This window comes from Typopeltis vanoorti, chromosome 22, assembly GCF_054136105.1.
Source record: "Typopeltis vanoorti isolate ZY-2024b chromosome 22, IOZ_Tvanoo_1.0, whole genome shotgun sequence".
NCBI classification, from domain to species: domain Eukaryota; kingdom Metazoa; phylum Arthropoda; class Arachnida; order Uropygi; family Thelyphonidae; genus Typopeltis; species Typopeltis vanoorti.
In genome coordinates, this window is record NC_143570.1 from 87,849,515 (window position 1) to 87,870,322 (window position 20,808).

General features: G+C 36.6%; 1 protein-coding gene across 1 annotated transcript in view; it reads left to right on the plus strand.

Moving 5' to 3' along the window:
* The first annotated feature begins 2,237 nt into the window (after window positions 1-2,237).
* The window catches only part of LOC150094548 (phosphatidylinositol 5-phosphate 4-kinase type-2 alpha-like), a 174,903-nt gene continuing 156,332 nt past the window's right edge, over window positions 2,238-20,808 (plus strand). Inside the window, exon 1 of the mRNA XM_090412392.1 lies at window positions 2,238-2,615. Within this exon, the coding sequence (XP_090268518.1) occupies window positions 2,469-2,615 (147 nt within the window). The 5' untranslated portion in view covers window positions 2,238-2,468. The remainder of the gene's footprint in view (window positions 2,616-20,808) is intronic.

The window sequence follows — 20,808 nt, forward strand, 5'->3', positions numbered from 1 at the left end:
GCTATGTAACAATATAGGATTCTTATCCATTTAATACTCTTTAAGTTGCTTAGATCAGCTCGAAGCCTGTTGACCTTTCGGTCTAACCGGATTTTCTATGGTACAGATTGTTTCATCCTCGGCTTTTGCTCTGTTGGTTTGCGACCAAGCTTCACTGAAATGATATAGGCTGTACTGTATAGGAGCTGATTTGTTTCCTTTATACTGTTGGTTGCGATGGTTTCAATTATAGAATTTTCTATAATTGAAACTCGTCTAAGAGGAGTTGTTTTAGCTTAGATTTTTGTAAAGCTCTTAATGGTGGTAGTTTATACCGTCATTTATGGAGTTCATATGTTCTAATATCCCTGACTTCATTTTACACTGCCCTTCTGATAAAACATTCTGAGGTATGTCGTCAGCTTGATGTTTACTGAGTTGAATTCCAAAGTTTGATATAGCTACCTCCTGATGTTTTTCTGTTACTGGAGTTGTTGGTTTATTACATAACTCTTGTAGCTTAAGTTCAGTAAATATTTTTTTACGGAAAATGAAATTCTTTTGATTCATAAGTCTTTATTCTGTTATTGCAGATTCTGGGAATTTTTGTTTCCAATTTAAATGCAAACGCTTTCTGAAACCTCGTTTTTCTGGTGTTGTGAAAAATTATGAAATGATCTGCAAAAACATTTCATAATTTCTCTGTTTTCTTCTACAGTCCGGTTTTTAAGTTTGGTTTCTTCCAGCCGCTTTTCAGCTTCCTGCCCTGATTGCCCAGCATGGAGAGTTGGGTCGTGTAGCCCACTTGTCGCCTGATGGCCAGGATCCCCAACATCTGAAGGAGTCCTTGATGACCCTGACGTCGACTGATCTGGTATGGATCTCTTCTTCCTTTTAACCATTAAGATGGGGGATGGAACACTGTTACTCTGGCTCCTCGGTTGAGACCTGTCTGATAAGGGTGACCCTGCTGGCAGCTATGCAACCGCCAGAATAGCTCTCAACATCACTGAAGCTCGCAAGCCCCACCGCCACGACAAGGCCGTGTTCCTTCGGGAGGATTATTATTATTATTATTATTATTATTATTATTATTATTATTATTATTATTATTATTATTATTATTACCAACAGCAGAAGCTACTTCCAAGGAGTCAAGGACTAATCGAAAAAGGCTGTAGATCACCCATATATGATGTCATATTTTCTCTTAAATTCATTCTTGCTGGATGCATTCACTACTTCAACAGCAAAGTTTTTCCAATTCAGTGAGAAAAATATCTATCTTTCGCTCCTTTCTTAACCGCATACAGCGTTAATTTCTATGGATATCCCCCTTACCTTTTCCCCACCTTCCATATAACGAAAAATGTTTTCAGTTAATAACCTATAACCCTTTCAGAAGTTTATAGATTTCTGTCATATTCTCAGGTTGCCAGTGTCTGCAGTCCACATACTCTCTCTCTCTCTCTCTCTCTCTGTAATCTATATTCTATAATCCCGATATTATCTTTGCTTTCTTTCCACGGCTTCTTTATTCGTCTCCTAATATAAGAGTAAAAAGGGAGGGGGATATAAAAAATACGTCCATCTTCATGGCTGAGTGAAAAGGTCTTCGTTTTATTCCGGCGAAGTTGTGGAAAGAAATCCGACTATGGCATCGATTTTTATAAAATTCTTTTTGTCTTCTGAAATTTATTACACTTTCTAAATGGCAGATGATTTTCTTGTGGTATGAGATCACTACAATGCTTAACTAAAACGGTAACTAACTTCAGATGACACAGTCCTTAGAATAAGGTTCTCTAACGTTTGGCAAATCGATGCGTTTTCTGCAGTAAATTGTTGTGACTCTGGGGGAGGACATAAAATATACTAGTTAAATTTAGTTTAAGAAACGATATCTTCGTATAAGGTAGCGTTTCTTAAAGTATTTACTGAAAGCAACACACTGAATCACAATCAGAACTGTTTATTGAAAATTTTTCAGTAAATATGTGTCCTTAAAAACTGACTTGACTGTCTTTAATTTTTTCATTTCTGTCATGTAAAAAAATCGTATATCATATCAGTTGTGCTATGCTACTGTTTGCTATTGAAAAAGCACAATTTTAATTGATACATTGGTTCGCATAGCGTCAAACTTCGATACTTCTCACACATTGATGTTCTCGTTGGTCTGTGGCACCATCTAGTGAAACGTTATGTAAACTATTGCATTCACGTGACTAACCAGTATCATGAATTAATTCCATGACCAGTGTAGTGATAGAAGTGTCAATGTTAATGTTTGGTAGCAGCCATTGATATTGAGATATCGGGGGAGGGGGTATAGTAGGACAGATGATGCTGTTTATGTGTTCACAATGTAGATTATAGAAATGCAATAGTACGTGATATAATATCCCAACAATAGTGGGTATTTTTGAGTGTCCTTTAACGATCTAGTCATTTCGACCTGCTGCTCCTGTTACCTGCATTAAGCAGTTATGGCATCCACTGGTGCTGGGTTATCCCTTAAAGGTAGCAGCTTAAAAGTGAAGAAAAAACATCTAAAACCAAAGCATCAGAAAACAAAAGTGTTTAGAGCCAACGAGCCCCTTTTAAGTGTGTTTATGTGGGGCGTAAATCACACGGCAAGTATATTTTACCTTTTTTTAATTCAACTATATGCTATTAATCCTTCTAGTACTACCGCATCTTTCATTATATAATTAGATGTGTATGTCGCTATCGTAGCATTCTTAAAGCTATATATAGCTAAAAAAACAAAATCGGTTTATGCAGGGTAATATGGAGAAAAATTGTGCGTTTTGATAATCCTAACTGTCAAAACTTCGATTTCGTGAAAACGAAACATTTGTTAGAACTTCGCATAACATGTTTCGATTACAGTCTCGAGCTGATTACGTATAAGGGACCACTTTAGGCGTCCTACAGCTGATTCCAGTGACACTTGTCATTACATGCTAAATGTAAGACGAAAGGTATATAGGGGAGTGGAATCGATCTCTCGCCGTCAAAAAATCATAGCTTAAAATATTGTGAATTTTCAATCAGACGAGGAAATCTGCATTATTTTTTACCTCACAGCTTAGTTATCCACGAAGAATTTGAAATGTTCTTCTTGAAAAACTAATGCATTATAAGATGGAACACATTTTAAAATTTAATGTTTATCCCCCCCCCCCCCATCACAATACACGCACATGGATATCTTTAAGTCTGGGTCATTCCCTGAAGAAAATCTGGCCGTCTTAAGTTTAAACGAAACGTTTGATGGTTTCTACTTAAAGATAAGATACAAACTATTATACAGGCACTGTATTTAAAATTGAATAAAGTTATAAATAAGCTAATTTCTCCTTTTCACACAAATTTTATATTAAAACATTTAGAGAGAATCTATAAAAGACACTCATATATTATGTAAATGTGTGTATAAAAGAGGTGGACATGGCAATTTTTTTGTTGTTGTTTGTTTATAATTTTGTTCAAGATTTAATCATGTTGATCACAATGAATCATTACAATTCATTGTGAGCTAAATAGTTTTCCAAGCCTGTTTGATTTTGATAATGCTCTTTGGTTAGAAAGAACTGGGTTCAATGAAGAACCTTTATTTGGACTTTCCACTTTTAATGAGTTAGCCAGTCTAATACAGAAGTGGCAGGTTTTTTCATCCTTCAAAACACACAAACCACCCATAACACCACAACTTACAGCCATAAGATACTATGCAGATAGGATTAACTACCCTATCAGAATGTCGAGGAGATCAAGTTACTTTGCTGTGGCAGGCCATGGTGAACATATGATTATACCATTTATAGTATGTTTGTTATAAAGTTATACATTAGCTTTACAAGTAAGATTTGGGATTTTCTTTTTATTTTTTTATTTTCACTTGCATTAATATAATACTCTGCACACAACGTCTGTTATTGCAAGCATTATTATATTATGAGTTTTATATTACTGGAGGAAATGCAAATAATCAGCAAAGCATTGTTAAGATGCCTAATGCATGAGATAACTGCAATGTTATCTGATGCCAACCTTTGTGCTGAAAAAATGGTCGTACTTTACTTTTAAGAAGACTATGTGTACTGGTTGACCATACAAAACTTTTTTCAATTGATAATTGTTATTTTGTAATCTTCATTATGTTTGGTTTGATCTCTTTGAGTCATGTTTATTGGAATAAATTAAATCAGTTACAGATCAAGTATTTAAGTTGAATGCCTGGTTGGGACTACAATGGTCATTTGTAGTCAGGAGATTTTTAGGTCATCTTTCCTTAAAGATTAGTGTTTAGTTATCACCTTACAGGCTTCTTAAATTGTGTTTGTATCAAGTATTGTATATGTAAGGACTGTTCTCTCTCATATATATATATATATATATATATATATATGTGTGTGTGTGTGTGTGTGTGTAAAGAGAGAGTTGGAAAGCAAAATTTTTTTAAAATTTATTTTAAGGGTGCTAATGATATTTAGTTTTTGCATTGCATTAGGTGTATTATGATTATACTCAGCTAAAACTACAAAGTTTGGTTCAGATATGGTGGTGATATATTCAGTATTTATAACTTTGACAGCCTTGGGCTACCAAACCCTGACTAATTGAGCATTCAGTAGTGCCTTCTAATGATGCAAAATCTACTGCTGTAAACCTGAAAGTTTTAGCTCAAATATATTGACAATATATTCTGTGTCTGGACTCGCAAATGGTGAACTGCAATGGACTTCCATTTTACAATAGTATTCTTACCATTGTACCATGACCTGAAGATAAGTCTGACTCTGGTTCTTCTTCTTTTCTGACTTCTGCAGTTTACGAAGAACAGTGTACTGCATGCCACCCCTAGTATGTTGATAGACACCAGGAGAATATTGAATACTGACAATTTGTTTCCGAATTAACATGTATTCCATCTTAAAATCTTTCATGTTCATCTAACATCTACAAGAGGGAGCATTTTTCCATTGTATTCATTTAGTTCTCTAAAAAAAATAATGGAAAAGTTCATAATAGCCAACTTCTTCATAATTTGGAAACCTACCAATTAATTTGTGATTGTCAGTATGAATTCCATCACTACTGATCTTCAGTCTACTGCAGAGCTCCCAGCTGTTGTTGTCCTCTTTTTGAATGTAAGCAGTGGAAAGGTATAGAGGAACTTGTGTAGTCACTCTTGAAATTTCTAGGATATATGATCAGGTCTGGCATAGATATTCACTTACCAAATCACAGTGTTTGACTTTTTCAACATTCCATAATTGAGTGATTAGTTTTTATCTTGGGTTGTTCACTATCATAATGATGGATGATTTCCTTTCCTTACATTTCCAATCAATACCATGACAGCATATTTCATTTGTTCTCTTCCTTTGTCAAACATTCCCCATAGAAGATATTTCATACTTTTCTTTTAGGGTTACACGGTGATCAGAATTCATTTAAAAAATTTTTTATATTTTTTTATACATATATTTTTTTCCACTAGAGGTCATGCCAGTAGAATAATATGTGATCAAATCATTGTATCTCTAGCTTACAGTTAATGATGTAACTCAGCTTGTTCTGTATACGTATGTACGCTCCAGATGATCTCGATGTGAAGATCTAAACGTTGGGATAATAAAAAAAGTTTTTTAACACGGTTGTAAATTCCATAAAATTTTTAAAATGAATATTTCATACTTAGACAGTCTCATTGCTATTCTCCTTTAAGGGTGAAGATGGCCTTCTCTACCATAATGCTATCAAAATAGTCCAGTCTGCATTCAAATATATTGTTGCAAAGGATTGACAACACAAGATTAATAAATTAAGATTTATAAGTATCAAATATTGTTATTATTCAGTATCTCGGTCATGGGAAGGCTCATGACAGATACTGAAAGCATGCAAAACCTTAAACAGCAATCTGTCCTACCATTCCTTAAACTCATTTACTAATTTATGCTCTCACTACCCTATCAGGCAATGCATTCCCCAGTTTGCTCATCTTCCATGCAGTAATCCAACACTCACTGTCTCACTCATCGCCTCCATTCCTAACATCTAGGGAATGCCTCTCCTTGTCCTTGCTCCTAATTTATTCTGCCATACAAAAGAATGCCATTTGTTGATGCGCTTCTCAAATATTTATTATCATATCTGGGTAACATGCTTACTATCTTACCTCTCACACTTTTCTGTCATACACTCTCAAGCATGGGTATCAAAAGATCTGAGATTTAATTCATACTACCTCTCAGGTCATTTGTAACCACTATCACATCATCTCATCCATTCTTTCACCTTGCTTAATTGCAATAGTCACTCTTTTGTTCTTCCATGCAAGCACTCTAGCATTTTATTTTTCATTCTATGAATTAAATCTCCATTCATTTCCTACTCACATGCATCCTGCACTCTTGTCATCTCTGAGTAACTTTCATTTTGTGAGTTATATTTTAAGTTCCATGCTTGCTGTCATATGTAATTACAGGTAAGATACAGTGATTGAAAGTTTTTCCTTTCGAACTAATGGTAATATCAGGTTTAAAGAAATCTTTCGTCCTCTGCAAAGCCTATTCAGCCTAGCTGTATCCTTTATTCATTTCTTCTATTTGTTCATCTGTAGCTTTTATGATTTATCCCAAATAAACATGAATTCACCCTTTATCTTTCAAATTTACTGTAGTGTCAGAAGCTAATGAAATTTTTCAATTAAAAAGTGCTCAGTTGTCCAAGATATATCAATCAGATGTATGTGCATGGTGCTATTATTACATTGGATGAACAATTAGAGGTGCATGAGAACGAAGTAGAAGGGCTGTTGTGTAACCTGGATTTGGCAATAGGTACGGATACTAAAGGCATGTTCAGCTGAATTGGCTAGGCCTTTGACATGTTTATATGAGTTGATACCATAAGAATGGAAGAAATATATGATGTACCATTGTACAAGGGTTGTTTGATGTAACTACTGACCTGCCATTATCTCTGATGTAATAGTGAAGATTTTAGAGAAGTTGGTAAGAACTCTCATAAATGGGTAGACAGACAAGCTATACTCTGTGATAAACAGCATAGATTTATTGAAGGAAGGTCAAGTTTTGGCAATTTGCTCATTTTATAACAATGTTATGGCTGAATTGGATAAAGGGAATAGATATATGATGGTGTTGGATATATATCCAACATCATCAAAATCCAACATACGACCAACATGATGTTGGATATATATTGGATTTTGCTAAGGCATTTGATAGGATCCCACATGAAAGGCTGTTGCATAAACTCTTGGTGGCTGTGAATCTTCCACATTCAAGGTAATCTGTAATGTTTCTCAGGATTCAATCCTTGGGCTATTGTTGTTCAGTCTATACATTGATGCCGTTAAGGAATGGTTCTAACAGATGTGCAGTTGTTTGCCAACCGATGATGCGAAGATAGTCAGGGCAATCAGAGATGCTACTAGTATCCAGCACTTACAGAATGATTTCAATAGGCTGGAAATTGGGTAGATGAAAATGGCTGTCAGTTTAATGTTAGTGAGTGTAAAGTTATGCACATTGGCATGATGAGATTTCCAGTGGATATAATAGTGGGGTTATGTAAAATAAACTGATGATGCCAGGGATCTTGGCTTAATAGTCGATAGGAATTTGAAGTTCAAAAGGTCACATAGCAAAAATTGCAGCTGAGAGGATAATTGTAGTCTTGATGCAAACCTTGACATATAAGGAAGTGATTTTGCCTCTTGACAAAGCTTTGAATACAAGATTTTGACTTTGACTATAAGACTACACCTGGACTACTATGTGCAGAATTGCTCTTTTGGGGTCCAAAGGAATAAAGAAGCTGTGGAAAGGATGCTAAGAATAGATACATAGATGATATCAGGATTATGGAATTCAGATTATGAGAACAGACTGAGTATGTGGACTGCACACTCTGGTTAACCAGAGAAAGAAGTGTGGTATGATAGAAGTCTACAAATTTCTTTATGGCATGTTATAGGTGTTATGTCTTTACTTTCTGTTATTTTATCTATTATTATTACTCTAGAGCCTTCTAAGATTATCTATAAACTAGTTCTCTGGGGGCCGCTCCCCCTTTCGGACCCCATTTTCATCTACCCAATTGCCAGCCATAATTTGCTGTGCCAGCCAGAGCCTAAAGACAGAAAATTCTTGTCCTAAGGAAGTTTTCCAGAAATTAAGTGTCACCAAAATTTGTATAATAAATTAGGAGGCTATAGATATCTTAACTTTGCAGTCATGGCCTATTAACTATAAACTGTTTGTATTCCCCTCACACATGGGTCTGAAATCTAAGCATGAGACTGACTTGGTGAAGTCAGTCTCATGCTTAGATCACACATAGGCTTATATAAGAAAACATATTTATTATATAGCTAAAAGGATTACAATATATTAGATACAATACAAGGTTAGCATTCTACCTCAAGCAAAAGCAATACTAAAGGAATGATCTAAATCACACGCACAATATTCACACTTTAGACATATAATTCACTGTTATACACAATTCATCTACTAAATATTTAGCATAATATTCACATACAATTTGGTATGCATATGGTACAGGACACTATTTTAGTTCTGAACTTATGAATTATTAACTAACAATCCCTTTACAATATTCTTGGAACCATACAATACTTGGTTTCTCAGACTACTAGTCTAATAAGGTTACAGAGTCCCTGAAGATGTGTTAAAGTTCTCCTTCTTTCAGCCACATTCTTATTCCTTCCCTTTCACAAAATGTTGCCAATATAAAGCAAGAATAGTTATAGTACTTTACCACTCTGCAGTGTCGACGTTGAGACCCTTTAATCCATCCTTTGTTGTGGGATATCACTGCTGCTGCAAACTGCTACCACATGTAGTACACGTTTTGAAATGGTTTTGAAATGGCCACTCTTTCTTGCTGGACATTCGCTTATCATGAATGTCCAGCAAGATCTTAAAATCCTCAAATCATCCTTTGCTGTCTTTCATCGGCACAGTTCACCGATGGCCTGCATTTTGGATCTGCCATCGTCTGGTGCATAGTCTTGCAGGACTTGCGTTAGTCAGCCACGGGAGAGTTGATACTGGTCATTGCTGGTCTGTACGAGGGGAAACAGGAACAGAAAAACGGGGGCATACCAGACCTGCATAACCATATTTATCCCCCTTTCTAGCACCCTCTTTCCATGCTGGAAACTTATTCACAGGAGCTTCCCTATTTGTCCTGACGAGGTGATGTCACTCCGCTGCCTTACGGTGTCTGCTCCTTTTGGGAATGCGTGCCCCAATCGCCTTCTACGAATACTCTAGCTTCAGGCGTTATGTCACTGATGGTGGTTAGCCTGCAACCTTTGGACTTTTGTTGGCAGTGCATTTACTTTCTTGCATAGGACACAGTTTTAATACTAATGTTTAAAATATTATACATAACCCAAACATATTATTTCAATAGCATCGTTTCAGATGACAGATTCAAATCTCAGACTTATTATCTCGTTTTCCATTTTACCCTTTCTGTGTTAAACATGACATGTTTTTCTGATAAAATGAGCTTGATTGCTAGGAGCACAAGTATGTTCTTATTCAGTGTTGTGCTTCCTGTTAGATCCTGTATGAGTGACTCTTCGGTTGAAAGAGTCTCCCATTCAAGATGTAACATGGGATATTGTCTGATGAAATTTTTTGCTAAATGGAAGATGGGGTGAGAACATGGAGGCATCCACTGAAGTTAAGAGCTAGATAAACCTTCAGTGAGTGAAGCATACTTCATTTGAAACATTAAAAAATTTTTTTAGCATTATTTCACTTTAAAGTAGGATTTAACTGATTTAAATGTCAGAAGATTCAAGCATTTTCTTGAATTTATATCTATATTCATGGATACATTATCCTCCGATTGCATAATGGTATGTAATAATAGATAATACAATGCATCAGAACATCATGCATGGTAACTAATTCTCCTTTTAGAATTTTTTTTTTTTTTAATGCTGTTATGTTTATTACACAATTTACAGACTGAGGTCCTAAACATTTCACCAAGCACTAACCACCATTTGTACAATACCTGTCATACTTCCTTTGAAACTCATTCACCAAGATGCCCACAGCAGACTGGTAACCTACTCTGCTCATTTGCTTCTCTTCAAGCAACAAAAATTCTATTTCTTGCACCATTGCTTACCATCCTTGAAGTTTTCAAAAACGAACCCTAGTTTCTCCAGCCACTAATCCCGTACTAAAAAATTTCCTCCGCATCTATTAAAAGCGCCTCTGTAGCGCAATTGGAAGAACTACAGTACGTTGCACCCTTCGATTGGAAAAGGCCTAAGTTCGATTCTCGTCATGACTGGAGGAATCTTTATATGGACTTTTTCAATTGAGGGCGAGTTAGCCGATCTCATACGGGATGAAAAACCCGGAAACTCTGGTTTTTCATTCATACCGTATACAGACAAATCGGCCCTCCAGAACACGTGCAATTTACAGACAAAAAAATACTAGATGTGGTGGTAGTGGTGTTGGTTGTAGGCAGTAGATGGCATTGATGTAGGTGATTGGTAGTAGAAGTTCAGTATAGTAGTGGAGACGGATAGTTGTACAGTGGGTGACCTCCCACGATGAGTCTTCAGACTCCTTGGAGGTGTCACGAATAATAATAAATAATAATAATAAAAACCTATTTAAGTTAACAGATATTACATCCCATATTGTTTCTTAGCCAAATAAGAAACTCGAAGAGTTTCATGCCGAATACAGAAACTATACAAAGTTCGGCAATTCCAAGCGTAAATATATACCTGGATAGTGCAACACCTGACCCATTTGGTAGTGCAAACTGAGGCAACTCATAGTAAGGGTGATCGGAGCTTGCTCCACCTCAGTTTGCACTATCAAATGGGTCAGGTGTTGCACTATACAGGTATGTGCTTACGTTTGGAATCGCTGAACTTTATATAGTTTCTGTATTCGGCATGAAACTCTTTGAGTTTCTTATTTGGCTAAGAAACAATATGGGATGTAATATCTCATAACTTAAGTTCATGTCACCGAATTGAAGCCTTTTGGCTCTTCATATAATTACTAATAAAAACCTTTTTAACAAATTTGTATTCTGTGTCACATCAGCCTTTTCTGCTTATCAGCTATCTGTAACCCACTAAATTTCAACCAGTCCTCATGAGGAATCATTCTATAGACTATTCCTGCTGCTGCTTGGTGCATAGTAATCCATATCCAAGGGTAACCCTGTCAGTTTCATACAGTAGTTCCATTAGCATAGTACACAGCTGGTAATCTTTTCATCCAAAAATGTAACTTTACACTTTGACCCTAGATTGTGGCAGTTTCCTTTGCCCATACTTCATCTATTTAAATCATCCTTCAAGATTTTTTCATCTTTATTAATTGTTGCTGCACTCAGTTTTGCATATCAGCAAACAACTGAATATTTCCCCTCATATCATTTCCTGTATAATTAATATCCAAATTGACCTGTGGCTTCTTGTCCTGTAGAAGTTAGACTAAACCTTATAACTCTAGGAACAAAAATGCATAAACAAAATGCCATTATATCTCATTGTGGATGGCATTGAATCAGTCACCCACATAGAAATTACCCAAAGTGATCACACAATATACTGGAACACACCTTTACATAAAAAAAAAAAAAAAAAAAAAAAAAAAAAAAAAAAAAAAAAAAAACCTCAGCCAACTTTAAAGCCAGTATAGAAAACCTTGCACTCAAACACAGTGACATAATTGTCACTTTTAATGTCCCCCCCTCCCTTATTCACTGATGTCCCACTAAATGATACCTTAGACTTCACCATATTTCCTCCCAATATCTCATCCCTATTTTGGTTCACTATGAACTCAGGCTGTTTAGTTTGGCAAGGAAAATTCTACAGAGGGGACAGCCATAGATTCTTCACCCTCGGCCAACTTCTTCATGGAGATCTTTGTAGAAAAACCCTTTAACTCTGCCCCAGAAAAACCCACTGTCTGGCTATGCTACGTGGATGATGTGTTCTCCATTTGGTAGATGCACTCGACAGTTTCCTAACACATCTAAACAGTCAACATTGCAGGATCCATCTTACCTTGAAAGAGGAAAACAACAACAGTCTCCCATTCCTAGACACTGATTACATGCCAGCCTGATGGACCCCTGGCATTTTCTGTTTACAGAAAACCTATACATACAGTTAAATTCATTCACCAGTAGTCACCCCTCCCCCGTCCAACAGTATGAGCCTAGACAGAAGCCTAACCTATAAAAGCCACACCACCAACATGTCCAACAAAATTAAAACGAGAAATAATATCATCTGGTGGCTTGCTGGAACCCACCTGGGGTTGTGGTGCTGATGTCTTAAGGTCGTCTGCACTGGCTCTCGCATTCTCTGCAGCAGAGTACTGTGCCCCTGTCTGGGAAAGAAGTGTGCACACTAATGTTATAGACACCCAGCTAAACTCTTCCATGCACACAATTAGTAGGACACTGAGAAGCACCACTCTCCCCTGGCTGCCTCTCCTATTTAACATTGCTCTACCAAACATACAGAGAAGACAAGTCTTGATTAAAGTATTTAATTGAGGTAATGAGCATCCCACTCCTGCCCCTGCACCAGACTCTCATAAATCCACCTAGTATTTTCCTAAAATCAAGAAACCCTTTCTGGTCCATGGAAGAACTCTCTTCAGCTGCCTTACCATCATCACTTAACATGTGGAGAAAACACTAGGCCAATAATCTTCCAACAAATGGTTTCTTGGTTGAAGATCCCTGTGCTCCGCAGCCTGGTTTTGCCCTTCCTAGGAAGATTTCATCATCTATCAAAAGGATCAGAGCTAACCAGGGCAGATGTGGCCACCTACTGCATAAATGGAGACTATCAGACCACCCTTACTATGACTGTTCCCCTATGGCCTAGATGATCATTCATATTGTGAATGACTGCCCAAGGCACCAATTTCATGGCTGTGGCCTCTAGGACATCCACGAGGTGACAGATGAGGTCCTGGATTAGCTTTCTGGTATGGACGTTGACCTCTAGCTGCTTTTGCCATAAGAATAAATAAATAAAATTCACCAGCAGTCACCCCCCCCTTCCCAACAATATGGGATTATAAAAATCCTATATAACGGGGCAAAATTAATCAGTTCTGATAAATGCCCTAACTACTGAAATTGATTCATATCCTTAACACTTTCTTAGCCAGTGGCTATAGCCCCTCCTAAAAATATTAAAACCCCTCCCTTCGGAGCAGAGATTACTGAAAATCTATCAACATTCCATATATCTGGGGCACATTGAAAAATCGACAAAAATTCTAAGGAAATGCAACCTTACAACCACTTACAGACAACATAAAAAAAAAAATGGCATCTCTTATTTACTCCAATAAAAGTCCTGCCATATACCCTAGACCTATCAGGTCCCTTTCAGTTGCGCTGTCCTACTACAGCCAAACAGGAACAACCGCCAATATCAGAATATCTGAACACAAGGACTACATACGTTTTCACCAATATAGCCACTCAGGTCTTGCTGACCATTCTTTGGACACCCACCACAAGATATGCTGGAAGATAGCCACTCTATTATACCACAGCAAATATAAATATAAAAGATTATTCCTCAAATCTGCTTCAGCCCTGAAAATCTTTCAGGCTCAACAAATTTGGGTGTATGAGACTGTCCCAAATTTGGGAAACATACATTCTAAGATCATCAGCCCAACAGCCAAGACCACCCAATTGTGCCCACTATGGGGCACCATTTAGGATTCTAACTCTAAGTCTGTTGCCTTTCTTCAGCCTCATTTGCCCATTGTTAATGTACATGCACATCGTTTTTTGTGATCCCTGATGGTGGTAGTGTAACATTGCCAATATATAGGAAAGTATTAATTAGTCTTTTATAATTAATATTTTAGTATACATTATTTCCTGAAAAATTAAAATTATCACTTAATCCCATCTTTGCACATTGCATTGTGTTGTACATGCCAACATTTTTTTTTTTTAATATAAATTCTAAATTGGGTATTCTAAGTTTCAGATTATAGTACAAAATTTTAAATCATGTGTGACCTAAAAGTAACATTTTGTCTGGGTTACAATATGCATATAGTTACAGAAAATTATGTAATGCATAGTCATATGTCCATCTGTGTGTGTGTATAAAGAGAACAATGTTAATATGCTAATAAAAATCAATTTGATATATATCATGTCAATGCAAATGTTATGGAGGCTATAAAAAAAAAAAGATTCAAAATGGAAAGAATAGTACTGTAAGAGGAATCTAAGATGAGAAAAGTGACATGAAAACTGAAGATAAAGATATCCTAGATGTCTGGAGTAATTAGTTTGAGAGACTGTTAAATGAAACAAGAAATGAAGAAATGCAGTAAAAAATTTTTAAGAGAAATGCAGACAGGAACATATATTTCAATACTTGAAGAAAAAGCTGTAAAAAAAAAAAAATTGAGGTGTCGAAAGCAGGCTGAAGAAGATGATATTTGACCAGAAATGCTCAAATATAGAGATATAAAACATTTGCACTGGCAACACTGCTTAATTCAGAGGGCTTGGTCAGACAGTCGAATTCCGGAGGATTGGAATAGAGCTACCATAGTTCCCATTCATGAAAAAGGGAATATAGCTGAATGTGAGAATTATAGAAGAATTTTTCTGGTAAGATTTGTGCAAACATACTTGAAAAGAGGTTGGAGAAAATTGTGGAAGAGAAACTGGGAGAAGAACTGAATTTGGGCCAAATAGAGGTTGTCAGGATTAGATTTTCACTTTAAGACAAATAGTTGAGAAATCATGGGAATATGACAAGGATCTATGCTTAAGTATTGTAGATCTGGAAAAGGCATACGACAAGATGCTCATATTCCATATAATATTTATTCAGCTAACTCCCTACTATAGCAACTTTGCTTATTCTGTTTATTTCTTGATTTAACTTGCCATCCTCACTAAAAACAGTGCGTAAATAGCTGAAATATTTTCCTACTTCTATAGGATCTCAAATTGAGAATGCAGTTGAAGCTTTTTTTATGTTCTTGCCAATTTTCATAGTTTTTGTCTTTTTATTGATGATTTTCATGTCAAATTTATTGCCAATGTGTTTAGGAGTACAAAATCATCTGCATAAAGCAAAGAGCTAAGTTTGATATCTCGAATTCTAGTATCAGGTTTTTCCTTTCATAATGTGATCCATATAGATGATGAATATGAGTGGAGATAATGTGCGTCCTTGTCTTATACCTGATTTCACATCAAACTATCTTTCTGATGGTTTCCACTGTTTACTCCAAATCCACCTTCAGGCTGGTGATGCTACTCTTGAGAGGTCTTGCAGACCACTCTCTCAAGCTCAGACCACAATTTCAAGTGAAACTGATTCAAATCAGTACTTACAGAGGCTAATTAGATGATGATATGTGGTCCTCGCCTTGTGTGCAGGGGCTTTTTCCTGTTGGAACCCCACTGCCTACCACGAAACAAGGTGTTGTTAAGGGACTGTATCAAAGGTTCCAGCATAGTGTGTTGATACACTTTGGCAGGCTTTGACCCTTTTTGCAGAAATGCAATTTGGACCCCCTCCGCGATGCATCATCACCCACCAAACCATCACTAACACGGGGGATGACATCTCTGAATCCTGGGTGCTATGCGCCCATTTGTTGCAAATATCTGATTGTTTTAGTGGTTAAGACTCTTAAATGGTAAAGATTTGTGAAGAGGATATCTCTTTGTCTGTGTTTCCGTGCCAGCGGAGAAGAAGAGCCTTTTGATTTTCACGATCTGCTATATAAGTGGTGTTGAGAGTGTCCAGTAGAAAGATGATAGGCTCTCTCATCCTCAGATCATCAGTTAGTACATGTAACATCATTCTCTATGAAACATTCATCTTTTGCGACATCACTTTCTGCGTTTTTCTCCCAGGATTATGGTGGAGGCATACCTTCACAGCCTTCTCAAGCTGTTGCATCCTAACACAGTGTGGTCAACCTGTTCTTTGGTAGAGTCATATACGTCTTCTCTATTGTTATAATGGTAAATAATCTGATATACAAGCATCCTACTGATCCTGAGTGAGTGTTTTTCTGGTTGAAAATAACAGGTGGCTGTATTTCAACCTTGTGAAGTAATATTTGAGTCTGTGTAGTTTGGTGGAAGTGATGTTGGCAGTCCTCAGCCCAAAACTGCCCGAAGATAGACTGAAGTTCATGTCTAGTTGCCGAGTAGAGGAACGTTTTGCCAGCCTGGTTGGCCGAGTGTTCAGCACATCTGCTCTCCAACCAAAAGGCTGCGGGTTCGTTTGTGATTGTCTGTGAAAATACTAGTGGTGGTGGTAGGCTGTAGATGGTGTTGGTGTACATAATGAAGGTAGTTGCGATTGGCGGAGTGGTGGAGATGGAGAGTTGTGGAGTAGGTGCCCTCCCTCAATGAGTCTTTAGACTCCATAGAGGTGTTATGTAATAACAATAATAATATTACAGCTACATGGTTCTTAATAATCTCTCTGCTGCATGTTAACCCATACAGCTAGACAACTATCTGTACTGATACATGTGAATGTCAGCTGCAGACATTGCCATTAGTGGAACTTGGCTTATGCAATTCTTTGGCAGCACAGGGGCATGCAAAAATTATAGCAAAATTTATTAGCAAAAATTATATGCAAAAATGAAGGCATTAGGAAGGAATTTGACATTATGTGCATTCAAGAATGCATGAGCAGGGCTAATCTAATGTGGTATGGTCACTTAAAGGTTAGCAATACAGGTGTTTGCTGTATTGCTAACAAAATGTTAGATAGCAATATTGGAGTGATGACAAATCATAGACTAATTTGGAGGAAAATTGTTGATAGGAGATCAGTAAATTTAAACTTAATCACTTAGTTCTTGTAGATAAGCTTATGTGTATACTAGAATGTTAAATATAAGAAAAATCGAATACCTTCCTATATTTTGGCAATGTTACATTGCCATCATCAGGGATCACAAAAACAATATGTGCATGCAGGCACTAACACTGAGCAAATGAGACTGAATAAAGGCAACAGTGGCCTTCCAGCATATCCTGTGGTGGGTGTCCAAAGCATGGTCAGCAGTCCACCACTCAGGACTTGCTGACCATGCTTTGGACACCACCACAGGATACACTGGAAGAAGGCCACTCTGTTACACCACAGCAAATACAAGTATGAAAAACTATTCATCGAATCTGCCTCGGCTTTGAAAAATTTTCTAACCTCAACAAATTTTGGTACATGAGACTGCCCCAAATTTGGAAAGCATACATTTTAAGATCATGAGCCATGACAACCCAATTTAGCCCACTAGGGGGCACCATTTAGGACTAGGCCTGACTTCTGTTTTCTTTATTTAGCCTCATTTGCTCAGTGTTAGTGGCTGAGTGCACATGTAATTATTTTTGTGATCCCTGATGATGGCAATGTAACATAGGAACAATGAAATATAGGAAGATCTTAATCACGTAGTGCTGTCATAGTAGTTTGAACATCCTTTTAGAGCACATATCAGGAAATTGATGATATACCGTGCCAAACGGTATCATCCTTGAAATTTTGTTTGCGTGATCTTTAGCTCAAGATTTCCTTTCTTCATTTTGTTGCCTTCATTTGCTGCCTTTACCATTCTCCTTATTCTGATGACTATACTGATCTCTTTGATGATTTATCTCCTGAATGTTAATCACGTATGATCTAATAATCCAGAGAGTGAGATTATTATTATTACCTCAGACCACTATGGAGTCAAGGACTCATTGAAGGAGGCCATAGATCACTGACATCAGCTGTGATACCATCTTTAAAACTCATTCATACAAGATGCACTTGCTACTTCAACAGGCATACTATCCTCTCTCTCTCTCTCTCTCTCTCTGGGAGAGAAAAATGTAGCTCTTATCCCTTAACTGCACAAAACTTATCTTCTTATAACAGTTTCATCTGGCAATAACCTGTAACACTTTCGGAAGTTTGTTATCGTTATCTGATATAATCTTTGTTACTCTTCTTTGCATACTTTCCGCAACTTCTTTATCCTTGCTGAACCCAGAAGAACAATTCTGCACAAATTAGGTCTGTGCAGTCAGTTCAAGGCTTTTAAAGATGTCAAAGACTTCCTTATCCTTATATAACAGTGTTCATTTCAAAATTTCAGTTGTATTCACGTCTTTGTAATGTTACCTTTTTAACTTCAATTTCCTCTCCACTACAACTCGAAGATTCCTAACCTCATCAATTTCTTGTAGCATAATGACCTGACAGGAAATGTTCAACTGTTTGCTGATGACCCCCCCCCCATGTGTTGGCTGGGGAATAAGAATAGCCCCACTGTAGCCCATGCATATTGTATGAGGCGACTAAAGTGGGTACCCAGCGCCTGGGGTTATAGCTAGGTTACCCTGTCTCTGGGGGTCATAAATACGGAGGCCTGGTTCTCCAGGTTGGGGGTTAGGTGTGGGACTAACAACCCCACCCTGGAAAAAAACAACTTGTTACAAAATCTAAAGAAATAACTGCTGGATGGACTAAATGGTGACAAAATGGCAAACGTCTTAAGAATTTGAAAATTGGATCATGGAATGTACTTTCTCTTTACCGATCTGGAGTTATAAAAATGCTGCTGGAGCAATTGGATAAATACAGGATACTTGTTATGGGCAGGGCCGGTTTTATCATTAGGTGAACCTAGGCGATTGCTTAGGGGCATTAAGACTTCTGGACTTATGTTTGTGCGAGTATGACAAAATATATATAGAGAGAGACAATGTATAGGGGCGCCTAAATTTTCTTTGCCTAGGGGCATCAGATACTCTCAGACTGGCACTGATTATGGCTATACAAGAAATGAGATGGACAGGAGAGGGGATTATGGAAAAGAAAAATCATATTATTTTTTTATAGCTGCCAAAAGAAAAATCACATGTTTGGAACAGGTTTCATTGTAAACAAGAGTATAAAACATCTTATCATGAATTTCAAAGCAAACTCACCTTGAATGTGTAGTTACGAATTAAAGGACAGTTTTTTAACTACAGTTTAATTGGTGTACGTGCTCCAACCTGAAGATAAGAATGATGATGAAAAAGAGTTGTTTTATAATGAATTAGATAAGATCTATGGGGAATGTCCAAAGAGGGATGTAAAAATTATTATACATGATTTAAATGCCAAGATAGGCAAAGAAGATACACATAAACCAATCATTGGGAAATATAGTTTACATAATGAGACTAATGATAATGGGACTAGATTGATCACTTTTGCTTCTTCAAGAAATATTGGTAGTACAATGTTTAATCATAAAGATATTCATAAAATGACCTGGAAGTCTCCTGATGGAGGAACCTTTAACCAATTTGATCATCTTTTAATAGATGCAAGATGCCTATCAAATATGATGGATGTTAGAACCTACAGAGGAGCAAATATTAATTCTGATCATTATTTGATTTTATCAAAGATTAGAAGCAGAATCACTAATGCAAGGAAGATATATGGGTCCCATGCTAGAAAGTTTAATAAGGAAAGATTGAAGGAATTAGAAGTTAAAGCCAAATATGATGAGAGAATCAGTGAAAACCTGTCTGGTCTAACCATTGGTGAGCGTGTTAATGAAGCTTGGGATGTTCTTAGGGATGTCATAATGACAACAGCAGACATAGTATTAGGAAAAGTCAGTGGAGTTGAGTATAATCATTGGTTTGATGGAGAATGCGAATGTGTAACTATTAAACAATGAGGCATATAAACAAATGCAGCAAAGGAACCACACTATGGAGGAATATTGTTTGGCTAGAAAAGAAGAAAAAAGAATGCATAAGAATAGAAAGAAGAAATACTGTGAGGATGAACTTAAAGAATTGGAACATCTCAGAAGTATGAATGAAAGCAGATCTTTCTATCAAGAGTCGGAAAGATTTCCAGCCTAGAACAACATGTAGGGATAAGGAGGGTATAATTTTGAGTGGGAATGAAATGGTACTAGAAAGATGGTAGAGTATTTCAATGAACTATTGAATTCAAATATATCTGGTCAATTAGATGATGTGGAAGAGAGCCAAGATCTAGAAGATGCTGAACCAGTACTAGCAGATGCAGCTATTAAAAAAAAAGCTTAAGAACAATAAGCCCCAGGAACGGAGAGGATACAAGAAGAATTAATTAAAAGTGTAGGTAAGAATGCTACAAGCAGCTGTCAACTTATCGACAAAATTTGGATTAATGAAACAATTCCAGACGAATAGAATCTGAGCATCATATGCCCCATCCATAAGAAAGTTGATGTAATGATATGTTCTAACTATAGAGGAATTAATTTACTATGGACAACTTATAAAATTTTCTCTAACATTCTATTTAAGAGATTTTATCCCTATGTAGTGAATATTCATTATTGGTGATTATCAGTGTGGATTCCATCAAGGAAGATCTACAAATGATCATATTTTTAATATACGCTAATTACTTGAAAAATGTAATGAATTTAGAATTGAAACACACCACCTTTTCATAGATTTTAGAACCCATATGATAGCATAGATAGAACTAACTCATTTATTGCAATGGAGAAACGACATATTCCACAAAAACTTATTGCTTTAGTTAAAGCTACAACGAGAAATACTCGTTGTCAGATCAAAATTCAGAGCATGTGGTCTGATCCAATATATATATATATATATATATATATATATAAAATGGTGTTCAACAAGGCGATGGCTTAGCTTGCTTAC